The sequence below is a fragment of the Brienomyrus brachyistius genome, chromosome 11 (genome assembly GCF_023856365.1).
Source record: "Brienomyrus brachyistius isolate T26 chromosome 11, BBRACH_0.4, whole genome shotgun sequence".
Taxonomy (NCBI): Eukaryota; Metazoa; Chordata; class Actinopteri; order Osteoglossiformes; family Mormyridae; genus Brienomyrus; species Brienomyrus brachyistius.
In genome coordinates, this window is record NC_064543.1 from 2,944,221 (window position 1) to 2,954,515 (window position 10,295).

Below are 10,295 nucleotides of genomic sequence, written 5' to 3' on the forward strand. Positions count from 1 at the left end.
TCCTGAAGACTGAGAGCCTAATGTTTTGCAGGATTTCCTTACCGATAGTAGCTTAACAATAGGCAGCCATGCGTACTATACAGTTCAGTGCATTCCTGACCCATGACTCCCGGATCACACCCCCCTCTGGTGTCAATAAACAACTACAGCGAGACTGGGGTAGGAATTGATGAATTTTGTTCATTTGGATTTGTCATGGCCATACAATAGGAAAATGTATAATCTGTGATTGCTAGCTTACCCAAAGCAAACATTAAATATGTAAAATAACTGACACACATCCATGTATGTACGTTGTTGTAACAAAATGATTTATTTTCTTAAATTCAATACATGTCTTTGTTCCCACACTGTACATGCATACGCTAAATGCAGCTCAGTTCTGAGGTCTTACTCTGCTCTGTGCCTCAGCAACCTATGTGACGTATTTAGTATGTGGTGCATCTATAACTACATGGGTTTTTCGGAATGTAACCCTTTCCACGCCAAGTCCTTCTTAGGACTTGTTCTTTATATTGTTCTTCTGTACTCTGCTGTACGAGGGAAACTCTGTCTGCAGATGATAGATTAAAAAAAACAGTGTTAAATACTTTTTCAAAAAGGATGGTTAAGTTAATCCACAATGTTAATTCAATAAATGCAATGGAATACAAAACACACTGAACATAATTCTGAAATTGTTTACATGTTTAGAAATTGTTTGGCAGGCAGAATTGCTCCAGAAATCTGATCAATTCAGGAAATTCTAGTGTTATGAAAACATGACATTTGCGGCCTAAATCATTTATTTTTCCTGTAATTTTTGCAACGTTCTGGCTTCTCATTTGTCACATTTATCCTGTCTGGTATTTTCTGCATTTCTATCTATCGTGAAATGAGGGTGACACGCCCCCAGGCGCAGACTAGCCATCGGGAAGTTTGGGAGTTTTCTCGGTGAGCTGGACTTACAAGGGTCACTTTTTCTTCACCAACCCTGGCATTACAGAACCTGAATACAAGGGGGGTGTCGAACTTTCCTTCGATGTTTCCAGGTCAATCACAGGAGATGATTAATGGATAATACTCTACTTCAATGGATAATGCTCTACTTCATAGGTGGCCAACTCATTGATCGCCAGTCGGGGGCAAAATAGACCAAGTGGGACCCCCCCCCCCACGCTTTTTGTTGGCAGTCCCCCCCTGCACACCCCTACCCCCCTGTTCTTCAACTTGGGTTTCGTCTGATGTAGTTATCGCTGCCTAACCATGCATATGAAACCACTCACCCCCCCATCCTACCCAGACATAATAATACACAGTTACACCCTACAGAGCAGTGAAGGCTGTTTTTATATGAACCCTGTACACTATTTTGAAGTGGTTAAAAAGGCAATACAAATGTAGACCTGTGCAAGTGGGGGTCTTTCCACACCCGAGCTACGTGTCCTATTCTGAGCACAGCATAGCATAAAACAAGAGATGTACTGCAATGGAAACATTGGTAATAATAAACTGTAGCCAACTACCAAATAACAGTACAAACGCCTTGACAATGGAAACATTTCAGCATTTCTTCTAAACGATGTAGACAATTCAAATAAGCCTATTTGGTATTTTTATGAAAAGAATCTAATCTATGTGTAGCACTAACTAAAGACATTTTCTCAATTAGACAATAAAGCTAACTTTCCGTATAATGGAAGACAAAGCATGCAATGACAGATTCCAGCCTATGGTCATGTAGTCACTCACCTCTATTTCATGATATAACCAGTTTTCTGTGAATTAAAGTGAACAAAAGCACATTGGACTGCTGCTAAAACATGGGGCTTTGCATTTCTATTGTTCTTTGTATTCAGTTCTCTTTAATTATTACTGTATTATGCATATTATACATTATTGTATTTCTTGTTTCTGTCAGTTTGCCTTCAATTAACTAATGAAGAAAACAATGAAATGTGAACAAGGACAAATTTATGTGAAGTAAATACTTATATTTACCGAAAACATTAGTTTCAGCCTCACCATCATGAAAGCTGGTTTCGTCCTCATCTGATAATTCAACAGATTCATATGTATGGCTGGTAAATGATAAACACACACAATAATGTCATGGATATCGGTGAATGTTTCATGCTGCTTTTATAGCGCTTTGCATAATTATTCACCCCCCTGGGATTTTTCCACGTTTTGTCATATTTTAGCCTCGAATGAAAATCGATTTCATGGGGATTTAATGTGTAGGACCCCCACATTATGGTCAAATATTTCTTACACAAAAAAATACTTTGATTAAATGATACAAAGCCCAAAAAAAATCCACTTTAATCTGAGGATGCGTCATGACAAAATGTGGTAAAGTTCAAGGGGAGTGAATACCTATACAAGGCACTGCAAGTGCAGTAACTGAGAATCAACACGCAAGTGTACAGGCGGTTCCCAGGTTATGAAGATTTGATCCCTAAGTTAGGTCCATCCATCCATCCATCCATATTTTGTAAACACTTATTCTATTCAGGGTTGCAGGGGGTCTGGGCCCTATCCTTGAAGCCACAGGCACAAGGCAGGGAACAACCCAGGATGGGGGGGCCATCCCATCGCAGGGCACACTCACACATGCACACCTATTTTCAATTTGGACTGTGGGGGGAAACTGGAGTATCTGGATGACACCCCACAACAACACAGGGAGAACATGCAAGCTCAACACACACGGAACCATGATGGAAAATTTGTAGCTAAGCTGGAAAAATAATAGTACAATACAAAATAATAATATTAATTACAGATGCTCCACTAGTTACTAACTTTCAATTTACGAACTTTCAGACATACAAACGAAGAGGACTATAAGTCCAAATTGTGTTCCTTGGGCTCCCGTTTCCTGTCTGCAACATCAGATTTTGTTCTGCGCGTCAATTCCGCCTAGTACGACTTCTAGCCGCTACTCCCGCCGCGCAGCAGTGTAGCGTGCGTACTCCCAGCATCCTAGTTCTTTGTACTTGCGTATACCCAGGGATTGATAACTCGTACGCAAGTACGCATTCACCTTTAAAAGCGATACGTGCTGCAATCGTGCAGTACGTATTTTATGTGCATTTGCACCCATATGACAAGAAATTATTGTATATTTTAACCTTTATATGCTAATTCGTACTTCATTTGCGGTATAGAGGTTAAAATGCATGGAAATTTCTTGTCATATTGACGGAAATGCACGTAAAATATGTACGTATTCGCACTGTTACAATAATCGATTGTCGCACGCATCGCTTTTAAAGGTGAATGTGTACTTGCGTACCAGTTACGTCAATCCCGACATATACCCTTAAAATGTTGTTGAAAAATAATTTACGAACATTTCAAGTTACGAACGGCCGTTCGGTATGTATCTCATTCGTAACTAGAGGAGCGTCTGTATTATACGCCAATAATAAAAGTAATTACATACAATGGGTCGACTGTAGTAAATGTCGAGCCAATGGACCACTGAAGCCATGCAATGTTTTCATAAGTGTCACAATGTAATACATATAATTACAAACTATTGCATTTAAGTTTTTAATATAAAAAACTTTAAGGCACAGTTTGTTCATTAGCACGAGTTGTCTGTAAGTCACACATTCTTGACCTATTGACTGAACATTTTGTTTTAGGTTATCAGCATAAACCCAAAAATAGGTTGAAGATATACATTCTGCCACAGGCAAAAGCCAATTATTACAAATTACTGACAAAATAGCACATAAAGACTCACCAGCCTGTCTCCTGAAACGTGTCATCTTCTGAAACGTAACAAATGATAATAGTGATGAAATTAGGTAAACAATGAAGAAAAGCAGATTTGAAATTCATAGTTATGCACATAATAGGCCCAGTACTCACCGGGAACAGGTACACTGTGTCGAATTTCTGTGCTATTCCTGTTATCCTCCTCCTGTTCCCTGGGAGGAAACCAGATTTATTTGAAACACGGTTGTATTGTAGTACAACAAACTGAAAACACAGGGATGTCTGGCCCTTCCACTTACCTTTCGGGGCCACCTTTGGATTTCCCTGATAAAGAAAGCAATGTAAGCATGCTTACAGTATATGTTACAGAAGAAATAAGAAAATCGTTGTATGTGTTATTTAAACCAAGATCGGGGAACCAAAATAGAAAACAGTAACAGACTTTATATTACCTTTACTGACCTTTCTTACACTGCCAGACTCCAACCATTATGACTAGAATCAGCAGTAAAATGAAGATCACCTGTCCAATTACTAGAATGGACCCTGTAATACAAATGTCTTCATTAAAAACTTTGAAGTCTCTGGAAGTGTTAGGCATACAGGGATGTATATTGTGTGCATATTATTAACTTATATCTTGGTTTCACTGAGCAGCAACAATCATTGTACATTAAGTCAATAGATTTTACCATTAATTAAATAAACTCTGTTTTTGGGGGAAGATTTAGCTAAATATTATAAATTTTAATAATTATTTGTAATGATGTTTTAAATAAAATGAAATATTTATGAATTAGTATTTTAAATACTCTCCTTTTCTCTTTATGTAGAATGTCTTTTTAATCAAACTGGAGCTTAATACTAATAATTGTCCAATGTTGTGTGATAGCCCCGTAAAAGCTGTAGAATCATTAGAATTAGAAACCTGAAGAAGTCTGAAACTTTGATTTAAAAAGTGTAAATATACCCGGTCTATCTTGCTACAGTCATGTATAAATGCATTATTATTTGTGTGGTTCAGTTCTAAGATGTGTGGAATTATATGAAAGTCAGTAAACAGGTACTTACCACTAAAAGTGGCAGAAACAGAGAGTAATACAGTATTATTTCCATACAACTTCATTGCCGTGCTGGTGAGTAACCCTGACTTGAAGAGGACACAGCTGTAGTTGCCATTGTTGTCCTTGGTGATTCTCTTAATGGTGAATTTGGCTTCATCCTTCTCTGTGTCCCATGTTTGTAATTGTACAGGAACTCCATCTTTACTGAGGTAGGCAAAGGACGCACTGCTGTGCACCATCTGCACATCTTGAAGGCTACACCTTAGAACCACATCATCGCCTTCCCTCACTGATTCATCCCTCACAGCAATGTTTGCTGGGATGAAATCACCTGAACCCAAAGGAAGAGTCTCGCATGATATACCATAAAACACATTTCAGGTGTGTATTTGCTGTGCTATCTAAATATTCATAAGTATATCGAACGATACAAGGTTATTGAAAAAGACCACAGAATGACATTGAGTAGGGACTATTTAATACAGAAATACTTAAGATGGTCAATAAATAGCTGAATATTGTAGAAGGAACTGCAGAGAGGAGAAAAAGATCCGTTTCTTTGATTTCAGAAGTCTAAACATTTACAGTCTATGTTGCTACACTCATGTATAAAAGCAGTATTATTTGTGTGGTTCAGTTCTAAGATGTGTGGAATTATATGAAAGTCAGTAAACAGGTAGTTACCACTAAAAGTGGCAGAAGCAGAGAGTAATACAGTATTATTTCCATACAACTTCATTGCCTTGCTGGTGAGTAACCCTGACTTGAAGAGGACACAGCTGTAGTTGCCATTGTTCTCCTTGGTGATTCTCTTAATGGTGAATTTGGCTTCATCCTTCTCTGTGTCCCATGTTTGTAATTGTACAGGAACTCCATCTTTACTGAGGTAGGCAAAGGACGCGCTGCTGTTCACCATCTGCACACCTTGAAGGCTACACCTTAGAACCACATCATCACCTTCCCTCACTGATTCATCCCTCACAGCAATGTTTGCTGGGATGAAATCACCTGAACCCAAAGGAAGAGTCTCGCATGATATACCATCAAACATATTTCAGGTGTGAATTTGCTGTGGTATCTATACATTCATAAGTATATCAAAAAATTAAATAATAAATAAAAAAAGTGCAGAATAACATTGAGTACAAATATTTAAGATGGTCAATTAAATAGCTGAATATTATATAAGGTACTGCAGAGAGGAGAAAAAGATCTGCTTCTTACCGATGACCCGGAAAAATACAGAGTTATCCCCTTTTCTCCGGACTTCCCTCAGTTCATACTCAGACACTGAGAACACACAGCTGTAGTTGCCAGTGTCGTCTTTTGCCACATTTTTCAAAATAATTTTGGTCTCAAAATATTTATTCTCCGATCGCCTTCTTACTCCTATTCCGTTTTTGCAGAGGTATATGTGCACCAATTCTGACGGGTCTTTCCTAAACCCATAGGTGCTGCAAATTACTTCTACTTCACCTCCTACTGTCGAAACTTGCTTCATAAATATCTTTGCGGGATGAATGTCATCTACAGTAGTGCCATGATGAAAGAAAGAACAGCATCAATATGGGTTATACTGAATAAATGATTGAAAATCAAATTGTGGAAATGTTATTAAAGGTTCAAAAAATGTTTTATGTATGCAAGTAAAAACATGCAAATTATACATTCACAATAAAATATAGTAAAAAGTGTACATTAGTTTGTAATTACCTATTGCATGGGTTGGTATTATATTTGCCAGTGTATCTATAAATAAATGAATAAATATTAAGGTTCTATACAATTTGCAGCAAAACAGTAATAAATAAGAAAACTTCATATCTTCACAATGAAATCCAATATTAAAATAGCTGTTTTAGAAGTTACTTACAAGCTAAGAGCAGGACGAAGGCCATTTCTGTTTCTAGAGGCAGCACTCTTGTGAGTTTTAGGGTAGGCGTTACTGAAGCGTTTAACTAGTTCAAAAAAGCATCATGACTTTATATGGTAACACTGTGACAATGTTTCTGAGTAGAAAGGTTAGACACAGAAACCGGAACAGTTCATGTAGTAGTTTTATCAGATTTTAATATTCAAATTCATTTCAGTCATTTTTTCTACTGTATAAGATTATGTTGCACACCGTACACTAAGAGATAACTGGAGGGCATAAAGACGTCCTTATTTTGAAATAGCGTTTAGCTCACCAATTGCTGACTGCGGTCAGTGAAGAGGTACTCCACCACTCCGTGCTCAGTGTCCTTATTTTGTTGTATCTTTTGGGGCCCCTGGAGCTCCTTAGTGATGAACGACATGGAAGTGTTCCTAATTAATTGAATGGGGATACTTTATATGCAAGTCATAAAGAGAGGTTCATTATTGGATATCATAGCAAGTTAGTCACATTTTGCAAACCTTTGTACTTACACCCGATTGCTTGTTCTGGTTTCGCCTTGTTATCTGGGTTTCGCCTTTGGATCTGGTTCCGTTCCAGTTATGCTTGCCGGCCAAATAGCACTGGGCCTAAACCCTGCATTTTACCTTGGAGGTGGTTGGCTCACACATTGGCTGTATTTAGCCAATTCTGGCTTGACTCCAGCTGAGTTACCCAACTGGCCAGGCCATCAAGCATATACACATACTACCTTCAGGTTTCTGGTAACCGAGTCCACCCAGGATTAGAAAATATATTTCAAAACATGTTTTTATGATAAGTTAGGGCATCTTTACCACGGGAAAGCACAGTTTAGCTCAATTTAATAGCATGTTTCATACTTTCCAATAGCCTGTTGTGTCACCCTAAGTCCTGAATTAGGGTTAGCTGACTGAAGCTAGGGTCAGGGTTAGAAAAGTTATGGCTTTTTTCAGACATCAAAACTTGTGCTTATGATAGTTCAGGCCGCCCGTATAACAGGAAACCACAGTCTAGCTTGGTTTAATAGCATACTTTCCAAATGTTTAATAGGAACCCACAGTTTGGCTCAATTTAATAACATATTTCATATTTTCCAAAGGCCTATTGTGTCAACCTACGTGTTATTAGGGTTGGCCATCTGAAGCTAGGCCCACAATTCAAGGGCCCTTGGCAGCCAAACACCCTCCCTATAGGGTCAGGGGCCCTTGTAGGCAGAGGATCAAAGAATGTAGGCCCTCTAAAATAGACAAACGAAAATACATTATTGATAAGCGTTGCAAGTTGTTTTGGGCTAGGGGCCCCACGGGCCCCCTGCACCCCAAGGGCCCCTGGGCAGCGGCCCCGCTGGCCCGGTCCGTAATCCGTCCCTGCCCTGCGCCATATCACAATTACACAGGAGAGCATAAAAGGAGTGAGCACATTAATGATGCTCCCCCCACTCACTGCAACTGGGTCACCTGATCTCAAAAGCAAGCTTGTCGCCTATGTGCATATTACCAACAAACCACAACACTGCCGTCCTTTTCACCTACCCTTTTCAAAAAGAAAGAAGAAAGCTGTGTTAAATGTATGAGTCGGCCCTGAAAACTGAGAGCCTAATGTTTTGCAGGGATTCCTTACATGTAATACCTTTTCAGTAGACAGCCCTGACCCCAGTTCAGTGCATTCCTGCCTCATAACTCCTGGATCACATCCCCCTCTGGTATCAATAAACAGCTACAGTGAGGCTGGGGTATGATTTAGGCAAATAGTAAGGAATTATTTAAGGACGGATGAACATCAGTCTCTCCAGTTAAATCGCAATACTCATAAAGAAATATTATATTCTCTTAATGGCTGTGTAGATTCTTTAAATTGGCTGTAAAGCATGAGTGGAACTAAAATACTGACACTGAGCTGGAGAACAACCTGGACATGGTGAAATGCACAAGAATGCCTTACTGTGCAAGGTACTTATATATAACAGCTGCAGATCAGATAAAAACCTGGATGCCACAGGTCTGCAGAGATGGTCAAACTATTTTTAATTCATGCACAATTAATTACTGCTTACCCGATGAAACATTTCCTTGATACAGTTTCACTTACTGTATTTTGTTAAATACTTTGCCTAGAACATAGAATGTGAGATTGAGGTCTGTTGTGAACATGAATACAGATCAAGTATGCTGGTTAAGCATATATATGTGCACTCTTTTTCTTGTTTGTACTCGATTGTGCTATAGGTCAGGTACCACACAAATCAAATAATGTGGTATGCAATTTTATACGTGTAATGTTGTTTGTGATGTCACTGATGATTATATAAAGTAAAAAGAAATGTTCTTTAGAAAATACACCTCCAGCATACTTAGTTAACAAGAACCCAGAGTGTCGGGTCTTTCTTAGCACAGCATTGTGGCCTGGAGGAGGTGAAGGAAAAGGTGATCATCCACTTGTGGCTCTAGGACAACAGGGGTTTATTAACAAAAATCAGAACACCAAGGGAAAACCACAAAATAAAAGGGACCACAAGGGGTCAGAACTAAACATGAGAAGAATTACTTTAAAAAATAAAACAATAAACTAACATACAAAGGAAAACAGACAATACGAGGAACATAACTAGGAGAAACAACAGTGTAACAAACAGCAGCAAAGCGCAATAACCAACTGAGAAAAGGAACACAGGCAGGCACTCGAACATAAAGAGACAACTGGGATAACGAGGGAGCAGGTGTGGCACATGAGACAATTAACCAATAGCAAGGGCACAGAGAAAACAGGCAACGGGTGGGGTAACTTACATCAATGAACACAGGACTAGGAACTCTACAAACACTGAAAGTAAGAAGTACTAGTCACACACCGGGAATTACTAAGAATAATTAACATAGAACCAAAATAAAAATCAGACCAGAAGTGACTGGACACATGCAGGGCAAACATAAGACCAGGAAACCAAAAAAGATCATAACAAACATGGGATGAATAGAAAACCAATCCTACTGACACATTAAGTCACAACCAAAGCATTAACAATCTCTGAACTACACATTCAACCCACTGAGCTATGCAGCAGTCGGCGGAGCAAGGCAATCACACTATGGGGACATAAGAAAGATAGAAGAGGGAACAGGATGGCCAGCAACACCTGCTAGCCAAACGGGGACTGAACACATAGGACAGGGATGGACTATATGATGGATAGGGGTGAAGGTGGAATGACCAGCAAATTTTTAGGCACATGTAAGTTGTATCAAAATTATTTATTTTCTTAAATTCAATCCATTTCATTGTTCCCACACTGTACATGCATACGCTAAATGAAGCTCAGTTCTGAGGTCTTACTCCGCTCTGTTCCTCAGCATCTTCTTTGATGTATGAAGGCAAATTTAAATAATTTATTTATTGGCAGTAATAGTAAATAGTGCCATAGCAGCAGCACAATGTGTTAATGCAGTTAAAGAACAAAAATGGTCAAATTAATTATAAAATAAATTTCAAAATTTCAGAATTTCAATTTTTATGTTATTATTATTATTATTGTTGTTGTTGTTACCACACAATCCATGACCCCGTGAAATTGGTCCCGAGACCCACTTTTGGGTCGTGAGCCACCAGGTGAGAAACAGCACTATAAG

At 38.8% G+C, this 10,295-nt stretch overlaps 1 protein-coding gene across 2 annotated transcripts; it reads right to left on the reverse strand.

Annotated features, from left to right (window-relative positions):
* Nucleotides 1-341: 341 nt before the first annotated feature.
* LOC125704152 (uncharacterized) lies at nucleotides 342-6,779 on the reverse strand. Of its 2 annotated transcripts, XM_048969498.1 has the most exons (12): nucleotides 6,649-6,779; nucleotides 6,489-6,524; nucleotides 6,000-6,302; nucleotides 5,460-5,783; nucleotides 4,783-5,106; nucleotides 4,174-4,257; nucleotides 4,011-4,035; nucleotides 3,865-3,923; nucleotides 3,737-3,764; nucleotides 1,981-2,060; nucleotides 1,732-1,757; nucleotides 342-553 (listed from the first exon to the last, which is right to left on the reverse strand). In XM_048969498.1, the coding sequence occupies exons 1-12, from the start codon at nucleotides 6,671-6,673 to the stop codon at nucleotides 497-499; spliced, it is 1,371 nt and encodes a 456-aa protein (XP_048825455.1). In that variant the 5' UTR covers nucleotides 6,674-6,779; the 3' UTR covers nucleotides 342-496. The 2 variants fall into 2 exon arrangements, with proteins under 2 accessions (XP_048825455.1, XP_048825454.1); XM_048969497.1 differs by lacking the exon at nucleotides 342-553 and having other exon boundaries at nucleotides 1,209-1,757.
* Nucleotides 6,780-10,295: the final 3,516 nt, after the last annotated feature.